This window comes from Trypanosoma theileri (genome assembly GCF_002087225.1).
Source record: "Trypanosoma theileri isolate Edinburgh chromosome Unknown TM35_Tth_5_V1, whole genome shotgun sequence".
NCBI classification, from domain to species: domain Eukaryota; phylum Euglenozoa; class Kinetoplastea; order Trypanosomatida; family Trypanosomatidae; genus Trypanosoma; species Trypanosoma theileri.
In genome coordinates this window covers 236,581-257,930 of record NW_021639847.1, presented here as the reverse complement: position 1 = coordinate 257,930, position 21,350 = coordinate 236,581, and the positions used below count along the sequence as shown (strand labels likewise).

Below are 21,350 nucleotides of genomic sequence, written 5' to 3'. Positions count from 1 at the left end.
TGAAACGATATACCTTTTCGAATTGTTTTTCAAGCTCTTTGTAGGCGTTCATTTTCCTTATTACCTGTGTGTATTTGCTGTTGTGCTTTCAGTCTAGAGTTTTGAGGAAGAAAGATAAAATCAATATGAGAAAAGATAGTAAAATATATTAGTTTATTCATCAGTATGAATGGCACCACTTTGTTAAACTTGTTACTGTTTTTGTTGTTGTTGTTGTTTTTTAGAAAAAAAAAGGAAAGAAATTTAATTCAACTTTTCTTTACTAATGGGTTTAAGGGTTTTTTTTTTTAGCACCTTTTTTTTTTTATACGCGAATAGTAGGTAGTGATGGTGGCAGTAGGAATTTTTTTGTTTGTTATATATCTTGTATCCAAGATTTTTTTCTTCTTTTTTTTTTTCCTTCTTTTTAAAGCCCCAACTGAAAATGTATGATGGCAGAGAAATACGTTATTTATTTTTTTCTTTTCTTCTTATTTGCCACCTTTCTTCTTAGAGCTGCGAGCCAATTTGGCTTTATTTCCCTTTAAGTGTTCGTGCACCACCGCTTCCAGCCGCTGCACCGCCTCCCGTTGGTGTCGTTTATTCATGAATTGACGGTTGAGAGGAACATAAGCGAATGGAGCCATATTTCCCCGCTTCACATCGCCCTGTCCTGTTCCCTTGAACTCATCGCCCTTGCGGATATCTTCCTCCACACGTGCCCGCTTCAACTCCCGCTTTTCCCGCATTTGATCGCGGAGTTTGGCAATCTGGTTTACACCAGGACCCACACGGGGCTCGGCGGTGGTGGTCGCCCGCTCTACAGCCTCACCATTTATCTTATTTCCATACCGCAACATTAATTCATCATTCTCAAAGTCCTCCGCATCTGCACGAGATCGTTTTCCACGTTTACCCACCGCAGCATCATTTAATGCTTCTGCGTGGATTAATCCATTATTACGACGGAGAAGACGTTCTGCCATTTCCTGTCGACGTTTATGATCATCTTGTTTACGCTTATCTTCCATACTCATGATGTGCAGTTTACCCTCTTGGAATTCAATATGCATGTTATCCAATTCATCACCACTATCATCATCATTATTATGGGATGAGTAAAAAGATGGTGAAGCATGTGTGGAGACAAAATTTGTTACTCCACCAGCCTGAAGTAAATCACGTTCTGCATCATCTTCTGTACCAGCCTTCAAAGCGACTCCAAGGAACAGTCTATCAAATTCATTCTTCTTTTCATCCACACGCTTTTTAAGTTCTCTTTCTTCTTTCTTCTGTTCACGTTTCATCATTTTATGTGTATATCGGAGGAAGTTCTTTGATCCAATAGGGAATATAGGTTCAAGACGTTCAAACGTAAAACGTTTAATACACTTTTCAAGAAGTACACGCATCTGTACACGTGTATTACTGGATACACGTGGTTGTGATGTTATTAACGCAATAGCGAGTAATAACTTTGGTAAAGATTTCTCCACCGCTGTAGCAATACGTGGACACCGTTTCATTAATTTTAATACCATACGTGCAAACATAGCCCCAGCCGAACGTACATCTAATGAAGTAGACTCCATCATACGAAATCCAAGAGCAATAGCGGAGTTAAGATCTTCTTCTGGTAACTCTTGATGGGTTACATATACTAACTTGGCCATGGCTACTAAAGTACTGGAAATCATCCATGGTGTTTTTCCAGAAAACCCAGCAAGTACAAGATGTAGAAGCATATTTACAGGACATCCAGAACCCACAAGATATCGTTGCATTTTTTCTAAAAGGTCCATTGAAGCTGCACGTGTTTCACTAGAACGTTCACGAGAAAGCATTATAGTTTCTCCCACAGTAGAACGAATCATAGAAACCAATTGATCTGGGTGATACATTTTACATGCATCCAAAGCCCATACAAGACAACGTAAACGCATTTTTGTTCCTGAAATAGTGAGATGTTGACGACCAACCGCTAAGATTCCTGCAATACGAGGAAACATAGGAAATATTTCTTTTATACGATGTTCAAACATAGCATATAATAATTTATATGCTTTTTTCTGAAGAAGACGTGATTCTGGTGCAGGATCCATAAGAACAGGTTCAATAATATCATTAAATAATTTTTCAACATGTTCTGCTGAAATCTGAGAAACTACAGCACATGAAATATCAAGAACCATTCGTCGTTTTCCAGTTAATGGTTCATGACTCGCTTTCTTTCCAGGAACAATTTCCTTTTGTTGGGTTTGATTTACAATATTCATACCAAGATCTAAAATACCCTTGAGAATAACCTGCATCACATCTGGTGTACAAACACGTGAGAAACTCTGAATAGCCAAGAGAACAGCAGTGGAATCATGGGTTTCAAAGGTATTACAAAGTTTAGGCATAATATTTACACTGAATTTTGCAATAATTTCCTCACATACGTGTTTTGCTGTTTCCTGTGAAATTCCATGATAAACATGACGATTCCATGTAGGATCATTAAGGGCAAGAAAGTATGTATCCTCTTCCAAGGTATTTTTCTGTTGCTGTATATTACGTTTTCCTCGTGAAATTTTTTCACGTTGATCCTCCTCCAGTTTTTCCTCTTCCATATTATTATCATCCACATCCTCCACATCATCATAATCTTCATCGAGAGAAACAGCATTTGAGAGTTCATAGTAACCATCACAGAGAACATGTAATGCCGTCGCACCGGTATCCACAAAGAGTGCATGAGATAAAAGACCCACTAATTGTTTAGCCACATCACGGAATGAATCCTTCGTAACTATACGTGGATAATGACAAAAACCAACACCCACACGCCAGTATTGTTGTAGTAAGGATGTCCACCGAAGTGAAAACTCTGGTCGTCGTTGTTTTTCATACTCCAAGGCGACATTTCGAGTAAATTGAATAAGTGGAAAAAAGTATTCTACAAAAAATGGTAGAGAATCATGAGAGGCAATACGACGGAGAATATTAAGAATATAACTGTTTGCCCAAGCCGCTTCCTCATTAGCAGCATTTCCACCATTTATTTCTACTTCATATGCACGACGAGGATCAAATGGGATAATCTCCACAAATTCACGAACAGACATTCCTTTTCCAATAGCCACCATCACACGTTCAATTTTACCGTTAAGTTTGGAATCATCCATGCCTCGAAGTTTATTTAATACACGTAAAAGGAAAGAAAAAGATGGAAAACGTTTCGTGAGAGGTAAAGCATCACCAGCAGGCGTACGCTTAAGATAATTTATCCGTTCAAAGAGTGCTTCAAATATTTCAAGAGCAAATCCCCAGTAAACTTGATGATGTGGTTTTAATAATTCCAGTAATTGATTAGATACAATTCCTTCAATAGCCTCACGTCCTTCTGAAGATTCTACTATATAAGGAGAAAGTGTACGTCGTAAAAGAGAACATAATTCGGATACTGTAGCTGAAACGACACTTACAGGGGAATCTGTAAAATTACCAATACACAACTCTACAAAACGTGGAAGTGCTTGAATAAAAAACTTTTGATTCTCATTTAAACAATAATCTGAAGTTGGAGAATCTCTTGTAGGACGTTGATGTGATGTTCCAGTTAACGAACTAGAAAGGGCTGCATGTTCAAGAAATTTACGAAATACAACCACATACATTTGCATAGCATCCACACGTAGTTTACTTGGCTCTAAACGAGAAAATATCTTAAGAACTTTCATAGATGGTGTTTGAATAGACAACATAATTTGTTGAGCAAATTTCATTGCTTTAGCCACAACCAAATGATTACTTGTTAAGTTTTCTGCTATTATTTGTTCAATTAATGTAATAGCGGCTTCCAATTGATGTAAAAGAACTCCTTGACTTAATCGTGGGGCACAAGCAGATAAGATAGCGAGAATGTATGGAATATGATGTTTCTCAGGTGATCTTGACAGTGCTGTAAATGCTGCCATAAAGAGTGAGAGTGGACTGACCGTCTCACCAAGACCTTCAATAGACTCCACCAAACCGTCCTGAACACACTTTAGAATGGTATGATCAAATGTTTTATGTGTTTTCTTATTTTGTGCTGTTTGAACACGTTTGGCGACTACTTTCTTTACTTCTGCCTTTTGCAACTCCAACTTTTGTTGTTTGGCCGCCATCATTTGCCGCCGTAACTGCAGAAGTTTTTGGCGACTTAAATTAGCGCCTTTTCGTGCACGTTTGAGGGTCATTTTGGCATTATTGCTGTTACTGTTGTGACCCGCCCCCGCCCTTGTCGGCACTTTATGAACTCCCATACCTCTAATAAAGTGTGTGTGTGTGAGTGTGAGTGTGAGTGAGTGAATGAGTCTCGTTCTACTTTTTATTTATTTATTTAAAAAAGGGAAAAGAAAAGAAAAAAAAAAGAAGGAATAAGAGTTTATATATAAAATATGAGATGTACAGTAGAAATATATATATATATTTCCTATTTTAATTAAAACCCTGAAAAAAACAAATAGAAACAAATAAATGGTTTCAATGTAGTTTCCCATTAATTTTCATCACAACCGATCCATAAGAAGAAACGTAAAGGCAAAAAAAAAAGCATTACATACGAAAATTTCTTTCTTTTTTTTTTTTTGTTTTTCTGCGATAGAGAGAAGATTCACCCGGCAGAACTTACAAAGTGGAAGATTCTAAAGATCCTTTTCCTCTGCAAACCCCTCAATGTGAAGGGATTAAGGGGTGGAGATGGGGCAGAAAAAGAAAAAGAAAAAAAAAAACTTAAATCCTTTTCTAATCGTTCAGCCAGAGGCCTTTTTGGAACTACAGGAAAACCCAAAGAAAGCAGAAGATTACACAACCCACCCACCCCCAAAAGCCCAGACCATCACAGATCAAAATCCGGACACATTTTCTTTTTCCACAAGCTCCTATAAATAACAATAATAATGATAATAATAATAATAATAATAATAATAATAATAATAATAATAATAATACTATAAATAATAATACTAATCATAATGAAAGAAAAACCATTTTCTAACATGTGCGGATGTGATATCAATAGAAAGCAATTATTAGAAGGAACCGTGTAAAAAAAAAAAAAAGATACAGTCTTCAAGTGTCAGTTGCAAAATCTTTTGATGATCATTTTTTTTTCTTGTTTTTATTATTTTTATTACTTTGCTTTTCTCATTTTCTTTTGCTTTTCCTCTTTCTACAACACTTTGCGTGGGAATTTTATTACATTTGAGGTCTCATACATGACTCTCCTTCTCACCTTGAATAACAATTTTTTCACATGACTCTTGAAGGATTTGATGAATAACAGAAGAAAGATATGGTTCAAGCCCTTCCCCTTCACTTGATACAAGTGTAGATATCTCTACAGAGATCTTTCCACGTTGAAGTACCTCCACTGCGGCGGCCGCTTCTTTTGCGATTTCACCTTTACCAGAAGCAACCTTCTTTAGTGCTGCAATCAACCAGTGTGTGTGCAGTTCTGTTAAAAGTCGTGCTGCTTCCATTGGTGTATCACTTGATGCCCATCTGCATTCTTAATTGGGGCAAATTCCTCATTTCGGTTAACTTGCATAATACGAAATCCATCATCACCGGTTTTAGGGGGAATATAACAATATTTAACAAACCTGAAGAGATCAAAAATGAAGGCTTCTAATTTAACACCCATAACAGGGCCATTGATAGTGGAAATCTTTTTATGGGCAGCATGATATTGGGTAAAGGTTTTCATCTTTTCTGCCGCAACTTGTAAAAACCGTAGACTACAAAGATAACAAGAAATATTAGCACAGTTAAACTTAAGTTCCCCTGTCTTGGCATCCACTTCAGCTGCTCTTTTCCCTATTTCTGTGTATTCCACAACACCCCATTCTCCTTCCATACGTGCGTAAACACCAACAGACTCTTCTGCGGAAACTTTTGGGCTTGATTTTACCACAACATGTGCTTTCTCTTCTACGGCATAACCAATAAATAATGGATCCGCCATTTTAGAAAGAAGATTATCCACATTACCGATTTGTATATATTTTACTCCGAGTTCTTCCAATCGTTGTAGGAGAGAAATCTTTTCACCATTTGGTGGTGTTGATAATGCGGTGTATACGCCTCCATTTCCACCTGGTGAAATACACATACGACCAGAGGATTCCATAAGTATTTTTCCCGTCTTTTCATCATAACAAGGAAGAGAGAATTGTTGAAAAAAGTGTACCTGCTCCTTTACAAGTCCAAAAAAATTATTTTCTTGAAAAAATTCCCGTGTTTGTCTGTCATTTTGAGAAGAAGTCATCACAAGTAACTGAATACGTCCAGATGGAACCCCTCCACAGTGAACTGCTGCAAGTTCTTCACGTTTGCGTAATCTTTCACAATGTAATTGAAATAACGGCTTCTTCAATCGTAATCCATTACATGTAAACAATCCCTTAGGCACATCTGCTCCCAATCTTGTACCACTGCCACCTGCCAAAATAAGAAATGCAACCTGTCCGGCGTGAATCGCATTATAGCCAAGTGTCTCCAAGTGTAAAATACGATCGTTATGATGATGGCGTTCGGCTTCCACGTCAAAGAGAAAATCTTTAGATGGTGGCTCTACTAGAGCGGCACCCCCTGTAATCTTGTGCTCTAGACTGTGTTGAAGGATACTATTAAGATGACAGAAATCCACATTTGAAAGTTCTGTGCTCAACTGCTGGGATAATGTTGCCTGATCCGCCGCAGTTCCGTGCTCCAATACATTCAAAATATGTTCTTGACCAGCCTTGGCCAAGGAAGATTTGACTTCTTCAATTGCTCCCATTTTTTTCTTTTTTTTTTTTTTTCCTTTTGGGCGAAATCTTGTTAATGTAATTCTCGTTATTCTTTGTTCTCGATGGGGGAAGATAAGGAAAAAATAAAATAATAAAAAGGAAAAATAACCTCTTTATTGCTATTTTTTTTCTTTTTTTTTTTTTTCAATCTTGACACTCTTGGCTTGTAACTTTGAATACTTTTTCTTTTTTTTCTTTTTCTTTTTCTTTTTTTTAATTATTTGCTTCTTCTTTCAGTTCCCCTAATACGTTGCCACTATTATCGTAGGTGATAAGCTTTACTTCTATGACAGGAAAGATAGACCTTTTAAACCTGATAAAAAAGGGGTGGAAAGAAAGGAAAATTAAATAATTAAAAAAAAAAAAAAGTATAAGAACCACCATATTAAAGAAAATGAACGGATGATTAAAAAAAAGAGAGAGAGAGAAAAGGGATTACAATAAACGCCATCTCATGGTGTGCGTACGTGTACACGCATGTATATAAATATATGTATGCATGTGAGAGAGAAAGAACGGAAAGAAAAAAAAAAAAAATGACACAGCAACTGATTCTTATTCTTCTTTTTTTCTTCTTCTTTCTTTCTTTCTTTTTTTTCTTCTTTTAGATCCCTTCCTATTGATTCCAAATGCTGTCGCTTTTATACGTTTCTTTTCATTTTCTCTTTTTTTTTTTCTTCTCCTTTCTTGTCCTTTTCTTCTTTTTTCTTTACCTATGTACTTCCCTTTACTACTGTTGGTGGAGCCATCCATCGGGCGTAGTCCTCTGCCCGTGCGTCTGTTGGGAATCCCGTCTGATCTAATGAACGTTGCGCAAACGGCAAATAACGGCCAAGATGACGGGCCATTTGTGTCTTCTCATCATGTAAACCTTCACATATTTGATGTGTATTATTCGTCTCTTCACTAGCATGAAGCATTGTAGTCCACTCTTGTTCAACCAAGTTATCCAGTAAAGATGCTGCCACATTTACTTTTTGTCGATTCACACGTCTTATGGTTTCCTTATGATATTCTAATGCGGTTTGATGTAATGCACGGGCAAGGTAATAAATACGTTTTTCTAATTCTTTATGTTTGGCAGCCGCTTCTTCTCCATTTCGTTTATCTGGAAGTCCAACATGGGCTAAAAAGGAAATATGTGGATCTTTTTTAATAATAGCTACAAAATGTGGTAGCGTGGGAAGATAGGGAATCATAGTTCCACCAGCCATTGTTATTCGTTGACTGTTGCAAGCCTGTACATCTTCAAAACTGTACCGATAAATATCTTCCGTAGCAGAATCATATACTTTAAGAGCATCTATACCTTTACGTGTGAGTTTATCCCGTTCTTCTGCCCGTACAGCTCGTGGATTAAAATAACTCCAATCCGAGTAACTGGAGAAAACAGAAGGATTGTCATCCGCATGTGAACTTCGCAATAGTTTCTGAAAGTTCACAATATCATCTCGATGATGTTTCTGCTGAAGACGACGTAAATCTTGTGCTCGACTATCAATAGCAGCAGCCACATTTCGAGGAAAAGATGGTAATAAAGAACCACGTTTCTCTCCAATTACATTGGCGATACTTACACCCTCCATAGATCCCCGTGAAACATCTGAAGAGTATGGCCTTGTGAGAAAACCATGTGCGCTTGGAAACTTTACAAACGGGTTTTCAGATACAATGAGGTTAAACTCACCAAAGAGAAGAATTTTAAGAAGTGGTACATTCTCTTCACAACGCCAGAGCATATCAATAGGTGGATATGAATTTGGTGGTAATAAATGACGATTAGTTTTTCCTTTTCCCTCAGCATGAGATTTTTGGCTACTCTTACTCTTATTATCATCAGAAGTATTGGTAGTAGTAGTAGTAGTATTGGTATCCTTTGTCTGTTCAATATTAGCCGATCGTAAAGCTTCAATGGCTTGTTTTACTTCCGTATCATCCTTTGGTGGAGGATTAGAAAAGAGTAAATCCGCTGCATTAGCTTCTCGATGACAACGAAGAACAACATGGGCCTCAACAGCATTATCAATATAATACTTCTTAACTAGATACAAAAAATAGTAATAAGCATCCATGGTTGGACACTTTACTGTAAGTGGATCAGGTGTTTCTGTATCCTGATTAATTCCTGTTGTTGTTGTTGTTGATGATGTTGATGTTTTTAATATCGGTGCAAATACTGTATTCTCTACAGCATCAAATATATACCGAAAAGAAGAAGGATATGATTGTTTACGCTCTGAAAGAATTGCACGATACAGTAAAGCCTTATCCCATATAGATGTCGCATCCAATGAACGATTTAATACCATATTTTTAAATAACTCCACAAGATGATATCGAGTACAACGATCAATATGAATAGCTGGAAATTGTGGTTGTCGTTCAAATAAATCAAGCATTCCTTGTGCTTTTGAAATCTCATCCAATGTTTCCTGTGCCCCTCGTCGTTTGATTTCACCAGCCATTCGACGAAATGAGTGTGGAGGTCTAACAAACATTCCCGGTGGTGGAGCTCCTGGGAGTCTATCCCCAACATCTGCAGAGGATCCCGCCTGACTACTAATAATATTTCCATTAAACTTTTTCTCTGCTGCCGTACGGGCATCCATATATTTTCCTTTAGTCTTATAACAGCGGTAAAGCCAATCGAGATAGTCGGGTGTGTAACTTAGACGAAGTGGACCGGGATTTGTGATGAGTTTTTCAAAACTCTTCGCATCTCTGGCCCGCACTCCACGTTCCATCGCGTATGTGAAGTTGTGTACGGGATTGAATTGTCCACGTGTTGTAATTCCACGTTTTTGTTGTTTTTGTTGTTGTTGTTGACATTCCATAGTAGTGAAGGGAGATGCTGAGAGTGAAGCACATCCTAATGTGCTAATCGTACGTCTTCGCATTTTGCTTTCCTTTTCTTTTTTGTTCTTTCTTTTCTTCTGTTTAACTATCTGTTTTTTTTCTTTTTCTTTTTTAATCTGTGAATGTATGTAGTGATATTTGATTGGGAATCCCTCTTTATGTGGTCTATGTGAAGGTATACACAATGTATGTATGTATGTATGTATGTGTATAGATATTATTCACCAATGCGTTTAAACAACAACAGAGCGGACTGAGGAGTGTGTGGGGTCAAACCTTCACAATGCCAAAGACCTCACACCACAATACTTTATTAATAATTAATAATTAATAATAATAATAATAAATAATAAAAGAAATAAGAAGAAGAAAAAAAAAAGAAAATCAGCAATAACAGAAAGAAAAGAGATTATTGTCAACATTTCTCATTCCACGTGGTGTGGAATTAAGAGAACGAAAAGAAAAATAAAATAATAATAAAAAAGAAATACGCATAAATTTTTTTTCTTTGTTTCATCCTTCTCGAATGAGAAACTTCTCTACATCATCGTCGCCATCTAATAGCAGATACAAAGAAAGGAAAAAGAAAAAAAAAAAAGAAAAATAAAAACAAGAAAGAAACTAACAAAGAAATAGAGGGAAGAAAACAACAACAACAATAAAAGAAAAAAAAACTGAAGAACATCATAAATAAACAACACAATGTACATCTCCAGTAGAGAAGGAAAATTGCCTACATACTTTCCATCCTTCTATCATTATTTCCTTCTTCTCATCTTCTCTCTTCATTTAGACTTTCTATCCTTCTTTCTATTTCCTCCCGTTTCTGTTTATTTCTTTTTTTTGTTCTTTTTCTCTCCTTCCTTTCCACCACTAATACTCTCTTTCTCTTTCTCTTTCTCTCTCTGCCTTTTATAGCTCAAATGCAATATCGTGGTTGATGTTGCCATCGCCCATGTAAATAGTTCCATACTTCTTTGTCTCCGGCACGTGATAAAAGACAGATCCCACAAACTTCGCACTCATTCCCAGCACCACATTATTCACAGGATCATACCGCATTCGCCAAACACCGCCGGGTAAATCATCACTGATGGGAAAAAAGACGGCATCGAGATTTTGATCCTCCTCCAATCGCTCCAGTCCAGACTTCTCATGTTGTTGGGTTCCCTCATTGCGGGCAATAAGAGTGAGATAGGGATTCTCCGCCCGTAAGTGATAGTAATTCCGCAGGGAGAGTGCCTCATCGTATGTGCGTGGAAGACCCGTAAAGGCAATATTGTGTTTCACTTCCGGCGGCAGAGTGGCATTGCGGAGTTCACGATAATACGCCCCGCGTGGGGCCACACGGCAGTGAAAGTCGTGCGCCTCAATAAACAACACGAGCCGCAGGGATTCTTTATAACTGGCGGTCATGCCGGTCAACTCATCCACCACACGGTACTCATACGATGGATCACCCATGAAGGGTCCACGCATACGATACATTAACATTTTCTTTTGTTTGACATTTAAGGTTTCATCCATGGTTCGTTCCATTAATGAATCGGTGGTGCCAAGAAAAACAAAGGAGCGTCCTTCATCAATGGAATAATAAATCACCGGCTGGGCAACGAGATCATCATTAAAGGCCTGTACAATCGTGTAATCATTCTTAAAGCCATACACTTTACCCCATACAATCATTGTACGGCATTTACTCTTTTCCATCAGAAGTGGAAGTGATGTGGCCAACGCAACACGTTCACTTGTGGAAAAGACGTGTCCCGTAACATGTGAGAAGGCAAAGACGTCGGCTAATGACATTTGTTCTTTCTCTTTCTCTCTTTCTCTATATATGGATAAATATATATAAATATAAATATAAATATAGATATATAGATATATATATCTACACCGTGTGTGTTCTTGTGTTAGTGTGTGAGTAAGAGAGAAGGGGGGAAACGGCTTAGAGTGGTGAACTGGACACCTTCATGTTGTTAAAAAGAAAGAAAAAAGAAAAGAAAAAAGAAGAACAATAAGAATAAGAAATAATAAGAGGTTTTTTTTTTTCTTTTGAAGGAGATTTAATAGAAAAAAAAGCAATATGAAAATCAAAGAAAGAAAGATGTATATATGTACACACTACGTATAAAGAGCAACAATAAAAAAAAAGAAAAGCGAAATTAATTAACTTTCCGTCTCCAGTAGAGAAGAAATATCATTCCGCTCGGAAATACTCAAAAGTGACCAAACATCCTCCAATAAAACCAAAACATCATCCTGCAAAAGTTTTGTAACTTCTGTTATCTCATCATATAATTTAACTTCTTCATCATAACAGTGATTATAGAGATCCTTTAGATAACTTTGAACAAGAGCCTCCTTTTCCATTAACTGGAGGTTTTTCCCCAATTCAATGAGAAAGCCATCAATCTCACTTGCCCCTTGACGACTTTTCTCTAATGCCGTTTCCTGAAGTTTCTTCCAACTCATTGTAAAGTTCCGAAGCTCCACATTCAGTGAACTCCCACTATTGTTATCTTCTCTTCTTGTAGACATTTCACGCTTCAGCTGTTGTTCTCTCTGCCGCTGTTGCTCCAGTGCCTCCTGTTCCATTAGTGTTTCTCTGGAGGAAAAGAAAAAAAACAATCGCTGCTGAATTCCATTCAATACTGTCGTTTCTGTGATTGGCGTTAATGGAGGTAATCCAACGGATGATCGCAGTAGTGGGGGCACAATCTCAATAGGACGAATCACTGACTCGTATAGTTCCTCTGCCTCTTTTTCATACGGTGGGAGTACAATTTCTTTTTTGTGTTCCGGCTGTATATAAAGAACTTTTTCTTCTTTTTCTTTTTCTTCTTTTTGTTGTGATTGTTGTGGGGAATCGTTAACTGAACCTGACCCACCTTGTCCCATTTTAACGTTTTTTTATTCCTTTATACATATATATATATATATATATATATATATAAAGGTATTATTACAGTCCTCTTTATTTTGCTTTTCGCTTATGGCCACTAGTTGCACTATACAGGGCGATGCCTATTAGAGATAAATAAGAATAATAACAAAGAAGAAAAAAAATGTAGAGATACACACACATACAGAGAGACAGAAAGGGAAATTAACAAATGGAATGAATTTACAAAAAAAAGGGAAAGAAAAAGAAATGTCAAATATAAAAGCAAACAACATATATATATATCTCATCTGTCAGGTTATCTCTCAACCTGTAAAAGAAAAACAAAATCAAAAAATCTGCAAGTTAATGGTATTCTGGTATATATATATATATATATATACCAAAGTATGAAATATAGTTTTCACAACTCCACCCGAAAAACATCACGCACACCTTTCTGGCTTATAGAGAAACAACACTCCCCACGCGGTTGTGTTGGACTCTTCACAAGACGTGCCACTCGGTGTTGAACAGCATTCACTACACTACTAATATCATTCTTTTTACTCTTGCAGTTACTGCTGTTATCCACATTACCACTACCACTATTATCATCATTATTGTTCATTGATGTTGCGATAAAAACAACATTCTCATGACATCCCTCTTTTTTATCCCTTATCCCATTAAAGCCCAAAGTATAGTGTTTCTGCATAAGCAAGAGACGTGTTGATAAACCATATGCCCATGAATCCCCCAAGGCAGGAATAAGAATATGTGATGATTCTGTTTTATTATTATTATTATTATTATTATTATTATTATTATTATTATTATTTATAGTACGACTGGTTACTTGATTACTCACAACAATACAGAGTTTATGATTACGGGCGTGTTGCTGTAATATTTGCCCACAACTAAAAAGAAGTCGAGATCGTTGCCAAATAAGTTGTTTAGACTCCAGAGAAGTTTGATTCTCCTGCATCTCAAAAGTCTCTATTCCCCCTTGATAATGTTGTTGTGGATTACGTGTAGTATCAAACTGAGTAAAGGAACGAAAAGGAAATGCAATGGAGTCAATCACTATCATTCGTATGGTTGGATGAGCGGCAAGATATGTGGGAAGCATATGTAAAAAGGCCATGAGTGAAACAAGATCCGTTATCCGCATATACTGTGTTTCTCCAAGTACATACTCCAATGTAAAGAAATCTGCTATAGCCGCAATAGAGGTATGTGTAGTTTCATTTCGGCTTCTCTTACGAGATGAGGGAGAAGACGCCGTAGTAGTACTATTAGTATTAGTATTATTTATATTAGTATTATTACTATTACTATTACTATTATTACTATGATTACTCACACTATTCCCACTGCAGGATGTCACTGTTAATCCATCATCTCCCGCCACCGTCACACTTCCACTATAAATACCCTCCGACTCTTGACGAAGTATAATCCGTTTCACCTGCAGAACAGCAGCGGAAATAATTTCACGAAAACGCTCCGGCACAAAACTCCCTTCTGTGTCTATAAACAAACAGGCCCCGTGTAATCCTCCCAACTCCACTGGTAAGGCACAGTTCACAGCCAATTGCATTAATAATTGGGTCTTGCCAACACCCGGCGGACCACAAATCTCACTCACCGCACCCACCGGCACACCACCCCCGAGAAGGAGATCTAAACTACCACAGAAAGTCGTCACTTTCTCAGTTCCCGCCGTTTCTTCCAATTCCATCATCTCCTGAAGTGTTCGAATTGCAGGAGAAGAACAACACGAACGACCGGCGGGATATTTCCCACTGCGGTGCGTATCCACAACGTGCAGTAATTGTACGGCTTCATCATGTGTGAGTTGTGGACATCGCTGCAAAAGAGCTGTGAGTGTTTCATTCAACAGAGAATGAGAAGGATTTTCTTCTTCTTCTTTCTTAGTAGTAGTAGTAGTAGTATTTTCATTCACACTTGCATGATATTTTAATCGGGGAATATCATCTATCCACATTAGACCAGCATTCTGCAGTTTTGCCTTAATAGAAGGACTAAGAGAACCACAGTGTTCGATAGACATTTCACCTTTTCGCCTCACAGATTAGAACATACATGTATATATAGTTTTTTTTTTTTTTATTGTTTTGTTGATATCAATTAAAAAAAGAGAGAATCATATCATAAAAACAACGAAAAAAAAAAGAATAAAAAGAAAAAATAAGTAATTAGAATCCACATAAGAAGAATATCAAATTAAAAAACAAACAAAAAAAAAAAGTGGCTCTTCTGTACATCTTTCTTTTTTTTTTATTTTTTCCTGTCATTGTGAAAGAGAGTTAGCACCAAATGTCCTGATCGAAACTATCTACTGTTTGTTTCCTGCTGTGGATTTTACTTCTTACATGAAAACTTTATTGCAAGATGTGATAAGTTCACACAAGGTTTCCCCCACCCCCTTTTAACGTTATTCCTTTAAAGAAACACAAAAAATGGAATCGACTAGAGCTGTAGGGAGAGGCCAAGCAGAACGTGGTGGCAAACTCTCACGTTGAAGTATACTACACACCGCCAACTTTCTCTTTTCCATAGAATTAAGCCAAGAAGAAGTACAAGTTCCAGTATTTCCTGCTGCTGTTGTTGTTGATGAGATGGATGGATTTATATCAATGATAGGCCTCCAGACCTTGTGAAATTCACTCTGCAGCAACTGACGATGAACCACCATGTTATTCATCAATTGTGTAAATAATAATAACAGTGGAGGCGTGGAAAAAGAAGATCTATCATTCTCATTAGTAGTATTACTAGTATTAGTAGTAGTGAGGGATTGTAAAAGAAAGGCACTAAGTTTCCCATAATCCTCTGTTGCTACCCACGAAGCCATACAAGGAACAGCCCCAAAGTCATTCTTATCCATATCCCATTCTCTGTTATCACCATCCAGCAGCAGCAAAGAAGAAGAAGACGAAGAAGATTTCTTACAGTTTTCTAGTAGAGATATAGTACGCCCTATGGAAATCTCAGCGGCGGCATCATCTCTTGTATACAAACGGTATAATAACTCACATGTACATAAGAGTTCCTTGTCTGTTAGATGTGATATACCCACAGTGGATTCCCCCGCAGAGAAGAAGGCAGAAACCTCACTTAATGTCATCTCATCAGAGGCATCTTCAAAAAGATTACAACACGATAGAAATGACAAACTAGCACTTAAAAACTCAAAATCATTTAGAATTGTCGCCATGCAAACAGACCATACCCACACACATAATGACAATCGCATCACTTCTCTCTTCTCATTCATCTCCGTATTATTAGAAGTATTCGTATTACTATTTATATTAAGAGTTGTCGCCCAATGGCAATACTGCAGAAAGGACGACTCCTCCCCACTACCACCGCAGGATGTATGGCGGTTTAATAATGGTACTAATTCTTGTTTAATCGCCTTTAATTGACTTGCAATCCGCTCCACACGACAGAGAGCTGCTCGAATATCTGCGGTGTTTATAGTTTCCACACTTCCACTGAGTTCTGTGATGACGGCATACCACTGCGTCTTCACATCTTGCATGGATTCCTGCAGTAGTGAGAAGGGCCGCAGTACTGTGGGCATACTGCGAGTGTATGTACGGCGAAGTGTGCCCGCATCCCCCTCTACACGCATTTCTCTTTACTTTACAACACTTCTAATCTCTTCTTTTTTTCTTTTTCTTTTTCTTCGTTTATATTTATTTATTTATTTTTTTTTTTCCTTTTTTTGTGTGTGTATGTTTCTTCCTTTCTGAACTCGGTTCTCCAACCGAACCTCAGTGGTCTATTTCTCGGTATTATTACAGTGTCAAGTAATAAAGAGAAAAATATTATATTTAGAGAAATGCACACTCCCCTTCTTTCCTTCTCCCTCTCAAACCCTCAAATACAAAACAAGTCAAAACAACAACAACAACAACAAAAAAAAAAAGAAATGATAAAAAGAGAAAAATTCTTATTTCGAAAAAAAAAAAAAACTTGTACATGGAAGTTTATACTCATTGTTCGCTTAGTTTTATAAAACATGTTTAAGTTTGTATTTGATTACTTTGCCATTTCTTTTTCCATGAGTAGTTGCTTATGTTCTTTTGTTTGCTTCTCTCCAGCCTCTCTCTCTCTCTCTCCTCCACTGTTTGAAGAGAGAAAAATGGACAAATTGCAAAAAAAAAAGGCAAAGAACCGAAACAAACATAAAGAAACGAAAAAAAAAGTTACAAGATAACAAAAAAGAGAACCAGTGATGAGATGGGAAAACCATAATTCTTTTTTTTTTTTTCTTTTTCTTTCAAAAGGATTTTCCCATCACTTCCCTCTCTCTCTCTCTTTTTTTTTATACTTTCACTTTCTCTCTCATTATCTGCACTCCAAACATTCAGTAAGAAATTCGCATTAGACTAGTTTACATATCATATCACCCTCGTTTTTCTTCACGTCTCAAACAGTTGCGTCAATTCTTTTTTTCTCTCTTCACCAACAAAGATGAAGAAAGATAATAACGGAAAAGAAAAAAAGACACGAACAGTTCAGTGGTGAGAGTGAGAGTAAGGAAAAGAAGAAAAGACACAAATACAGAAAGAAGAAGAAAGAAGGTAAAAAAAAAAGAAATCAACTTCATTCTAATATTCCTTAAGTAAGTGCAACATCATGAGACAAAATTCATCGTAGTAAAGTTTACCACGCGTTTTGTAGGCAAAACTGTCAAGCATCTTCTCTGTACGCTTCTTCATAAGTTCATCATACATTGCCTTTTTCTGTGCATCATGGCGACGAATAAGAGCCTGTAGTGGAGTCAGTTGTGCATCGGCGTTATTATTATTATTATTATTATTATTATCTTTTCCCTCAGAACCCTCTTGACCCAACAACTTGTCCTCTTCTTTCATATTAGTGTTGGTAGTAGTAGTAGAAATACTGGTTGTTGCTGTTGTTGTGATGTTGGTGGTTGGACCAAGAACATCATTGTTGTAATTTCTCCGTAGAGACTTATTGTCTTTAAAGACTCCCGCACCCACTGCACGACGACACTCTGCCATTTGGAGAAGTGTTCCATCTCTGTCTTCATACAATCCCAATGGATCAATTTGACTAAGTACGAAACCAATGCCTTTTTCATTAATAAATCCTTGTTGGTTTGTATCCAGTACACTGAAGAGTTCCCGTGCATTCTTCTCATTGATCGTACCAAATTCCGTTAAAAAGTTTTGAAGAAGATCACTGTGAAATTCCGGTGCTGCCAGTCGGAATGGTGGGGCGTCCGTCTTCTGGTCCTCTTTTGTTTGCCCCTTTTGATGTTCTTTTCCGCTGTTATCTTCTGTTGAGGCCGTCAAACATCGTCCACCGCCGGACGAAAAGAATGGGACGTGTTCCACCTTCTGCATTCCCGTTTCTTTACTGGAGGCGATATTCCCATTTGTCATTTCCTGCACAGCAGACCCTTCTCCATTGGAGTGTGCACTCTGTCCAGATAACGTGGCCGCTGCTGTGGTCCGGCGATACGGCTTTGGCGTCAAACTCTGAAAAGACGAGATATCACTGGCCGTTCTAAATGAACCCTGATCGGTTCCATCCGCAGATGTGATGGTCGCCGCGGCGATAACGGCGGCGTTCTCAGCGGCATTCGCGGCGGCGGCGGAGACGATGGCTTTTGAGCCGTCCGCGTCCTCCTGCAGTTGTGCGTTCACGCGGCGTTGATGGCGGAGATCCCGCCAGAGTCGCAGCCACGCGTTGAGGGCCTTCGCCATCGTTTGCAGAACATCCGCGCGCGGCAGAGTGCCGCTGGTGCCGCCGCCGTTCATCGCGGCCCACGCACAGTAAGTGTCCTCCACCTCCGTGTATTCCTTCGCCTCCTCCACTTCCATGCGGGTGTGGGTGTGGACGACCGCGGCGAGGGAGAGGACGTACTGCTCCACCGCAGAGACCAGGCGGTGGGTGTAGACATCCCAGAAGGCGGCAATCGCCCCGTAGACCGGATCGCGGCTCATTCCACCGTCTCTTCTTATCACGAAATTGCCCTCGTCTACATTGACGGTATAGGCAGTTGTGATCTCGAGAAAACACCGCTTGGAGTGGGAGGTCACCTCCGATACCGCAATCTGCATACTGGCACGCATTAATTGGGCCGTGCCGTCCACTCCGAAAGGGGAACGATACGCATCTTCATAAGTGCACGGCACGTATTCCATACACACATAAGTCCGTCCCACCGCATCCCGCACCTCAGAGAGGGATTCCCGCAGAATGGCACCATCGTAGTCCGGCAAGGCGAGTGTTACTCGACGCACCGCACCCACCTCTGTTGGTGGAATGGAGGTTTCGAGTAAACAACAGGAGATGAGACCATCGCGGCCGTATTCTTTAATGCCGGTGATGTCTTTAAAGAGTGAGGAAACAACATAAGGCGGAACTCCAATGACAGCCGACGCATGACACTCTGATGTGGTGACCATCGACAGTAAATAAAGGGAACAGAGAAGTTCTAAATATTTCTTTCCTTTTCTTTTTCTTCTTGATCTCTCTTTTCTTCAGGTGTATTTATTTACTTATTGGGTGTAGCGTCCACTCTTCCTTCCTTCCTTCCTTTTTTTTTCTTTTTCTCCTATGTCCTTCCCCCTTTCTTTGATAGGGTTGCTTCTTTTTATTATTTGTGTTTGTACTTCAAAGAATTAGCGTAACAGAAACAATAAGAACAACAACAACAAAAAAAGAAAAGAAATGTGAAACATATTAACAGAAAATGAATGGTAGCAAACCTTACATACAAAAGAAAAGGAAATAAAAACAATTCAAAAAAAAAATAACTAAAAATATAAAAATAAAAAGAATACCGAATAATAAGAGATAAAAGAACACAAAATAAAAACAAAAGGCATACCTTCATCATTCCTAATCACATATACATACCTCAAACACCCTTATGAGAAAAAGAAAAAGAAAAAAACTGCGTTGAAGTTTACCTTCTTCATTAAATTCATTTCACACCCCTTTGGTTGTTTTCTTTCTTTCTTTTTTTTTCTTCTTCTTTGGTTTGTTTCTTGGTATTATTATTATTAGTATGACTATTATTACTATTGTGATTTCCCTCTCTCTCTCTCTCTCTCTCTCATTCTATTACATACGAGCCACTAGCAGGTTTACAGGTGATATACGTGCACACACACTTCTAAGACTCTCTAATGTCGCCACTGTCTCTCCCCGCTGCAATGCCGACACTGACCGCACATACCACAATAAGAGAAGTAAAGAAGCCCCCACTCCACCCGTGGTTTGTCGACGGAGTACATTATGGTTTAAATAACCCCATGGATCTCGAGATAATTCTTGTGGTTTCATCATCCCAACATCTGTGGATTCATTCCTTGGGCGAATAATACGACGGCAGACCCAGCGGAAACTACGCCAGAATACATAGGCTACACCACCACAGATACATAAACTTTCCTTCACAGGATCTACAGAGAGAGGCAATTGTTCCTCACTTTCCTTCCACCGCACAAAATGTACAATAGTGGGTAATGTATGTAAGAGATTAATACCCCAATTGGAGATAAGTTGCATTGTGAGTAGTACATTTACATCTGTACGACGAAGGATATCCATACCATTAACTCCAGGTTGAATACCACTAGTTAAATTATTAATATTATTATTATTATTGGTGTGTGGTATTAATAAAGGAGCTGTTGTAACCGCCGCTAAGGAGAGTGCACATGATAATAACTGCGAACTCAACACGTAACTAATCATTCCACGTGTTAAGAAGAGTGGTAAACAAAGACCAGTCATTGTACTTGCCAACAAAGTAGTAAATATAGCCAATGAGTCCCATGCCACCCAACCAATAGGCCCAAAGGAATACCCAAGCGCTAAGGCGGATGTAAACAAACATGCCACTCGACCGGCTTCTATCATCATATCCCGTGGAAGTAAAAGCACCAATGTGGATGGCACTACTGTAAGAGCAACGGGAATCACAATAGGAATCTTTGGAAACACACAAAAGGCAGCCCCACCCACAGCTGCAAACAACATTCCCATTGTAGAGAGTGTGTAAACACGCAGGAGATGTTTTCGTGCGGCAGCGTAGCGTTGGGTATTGCCCAATGGCTCTGTTCGCGCCTTTACACGCGAGACGACATTATCCACCGCTGTTGAGATCCGCCGTGGGAGGAGTTTCTGCAGAAGACCGACGCGATAAATTAATGCAATCCCGTAGCCGCCGACAACACACCACGCGGCCCGGCGCAGAGGCGTTAAGGAATGGGCGACATCTACCGTGGATGTCATCTCACCTTGTTGAGATTGGTCTCTCTTCACACGTGAAAGGGAGAAGGAAAAGGAGGAGGAAGAATTCTTCTCTATACAAATAAAAGAAAGAAAGAGAAAAAAAAAATAAACATATATATAAAGATGTTGGTAAAAGGCATAGAGGAGAAAAAATAAATAGAATGAATATAGATAGTTAAGGTATAATGGAAAAAAAAAAGAGTGAAAGGAGAAACGCAAAAAAAAAGGAAAAAAAAAAAAAAAACAGATACATACACATATACGCACACACTTTCTCTTTCTTTTTTTCAATATTTTCTTATCTTCATACTTGTAAATGCATGAAGATAACACTACAATCGTAAATATTTGGCTTGATTGAACCGAAAGAAAAAAAAAAAGGAGAAGGAATACAGAAATTAAATTGGGAGTTATGATTGCGTATACGCATATTCTATATCGAAGAATATTACACCCACGTCCGCTTACAAATATACATATACATATACATA

At 38.4% G+C, this 21,350-nt stretch overlaps 9 protein-coding genes across 9 annotated transcripts; all 9 read right to left on the bottom strand.

The window, feature by feature from the left end:
- Positions 1-470: 470 nt before the first annotated feature.
- TM35_000051950 (ribosomal rRNA-processing protein 12) lies at positions 471-4,271 on the bottom strand (the record flags this gene model as incomplete). Its single annotated transcript, XM_029022850.1, has 1 exon — positions 471-4,271. One exon carries the CDS (start codon positions 4,269-4,271, stop codon positions 471-473), a length of 3,801 nt encoding a protein of 1,266 aa, XP_028885665.1.
- A 1,196-nt stretch (positions 4,272-5,467) lies between these two features.
- Positions 5,468-6,790, bottom strand: TM35_000051940 (UDP-sugar pyrophosphorylase; the record flags this gene model as incomplete). Its single annotated transcript, XM_029022849.1, has 1 exon — positions 5,468-6,790. One exon carries the CDS (start codon positions 6,788-6,790, stop codon positions 5,468-5,470), a length of 1,323 nt encoding a protein of 440 aa, XP_028885664.1.
- A 723-nt stretch (positions 6,791-7,513) lies between these two features.
- On the bottom strand, positions 7,514-9,697 carry TM35_000051930 (uncharacterized protein; the record flags this gene model as incomplete). The annotated part of the gene is made up of 1 exon (XM_029022848.1): positions 7,514-9,697. The coding sequence occupies one exon, from the start codon at positions 9,695-9,697 to the stop codon at positions 7,514-7,516; it is 2,184 nt and encodes a 727-aa protein (XP_028885663.1).
- Positions 9,698-10,568: 871 nt separating this feature from the next.
- Positions 10,569-11,462, bottom strand: TM35_000051920 (radial spoke protein Ci-RSP9; the record flags this gene model as incomplete). The annotated part of the gene is made up of 1 exon (XM_029022847.1): positions 10,569-11,462. One exon carries the CDS (start codon positions 11,460-11,462, stop codon positions 10,569-10,571), a length of 894 nt encoding a protein of 297 aa, XP_028885662.1.
- A 363-nt stretch (positions 11,463-11,825) lies between these two features.
- Positions 11,826-12,557, bottom strand: TM35_000051910 (putative helicase-like protein; the record flags this gene model as incomplete). The annotated part of the gene is made up of 1 exon (XM_029022846.1): positions 11,826-12,557. One exon carries the CDS (start codon positions 12,555-12,557, stop codon positions 11,826-11,828), a length of 732 nt encoding a protein of 243 aa, XP_028885661.1.
- A 407-nt stretch (positions 12,558-12,964) lies between these two features.
- TM35_000051900 (putative meiotic recombination protein DMC1) lies at positions 12,965-14,620 on the bottom strand (the record flags this gene model as incomplete). Its single annotated transcript, XM_029022845.1, has 1 exon — positions 12,965-14,620. The coding sequence occupies one exon, from the start codon at positions 14,618-14,620 to the stop codon at positions 12,965-12,967; it is 1,656 nt and encodes a 551-aa protein (XP_028885660.1).
- Positions 14,621-15,004: 384 nt separating this feature from the next.
- TM35_000051890 (putative dynein heavy chain) lies at positions 15,005-16,210 on the bottom strand (the record flags this gene model as incomplete). Its single annotated transcript, XM_029022844.1, has 1 exon — positions 15,005-16,210. One exon carries the CDS (start codon positions 16,208-16,210, stop codon positions 15,005-15,007), a length of 1,206 nt encoding a protein of 401 aa, XP_028885659.1.
- A 982-nt stretch (positions 16,211-17,192) lies between these two features.
- Positions 17,193-19,022, bottom strand: TM35_000051880 (uncharacterized protein; the record flags this gene model as incomplete). The annotated part of the gene is made up of 1 exon (XM_029022843.1): positions 17,193-19,022. The coding sequence occupies one exon, from the start codon at positions 19,020-19,022 to the stop codon at positions 17,193-17,195; it is 1,830 nt and encodes a 609-aa protein (XP_028885658.1).
- A 661-nt stretch (positions 19,023-19,683) lies between these two features.
- TM35_000051870 (putative retrotransposon hot spot (RHS) protein) lies at positions 19,684-20,859 on the bottom strand (the record flags this gene model as incomplete). The annotated part of the gene is made up of 1 exon (XM_029022842.1): positions 19,684-20,859. One exon carries the CDS (start codon positions 20,857-20,859, stop codon positions 19,684-19,686), a length of 1,176 nt encoding a protein of 391 aa, XP_028885657.1.
- Between the last annotated feature and the right edge of the window lie 491 nt (positions 20,860-21,350).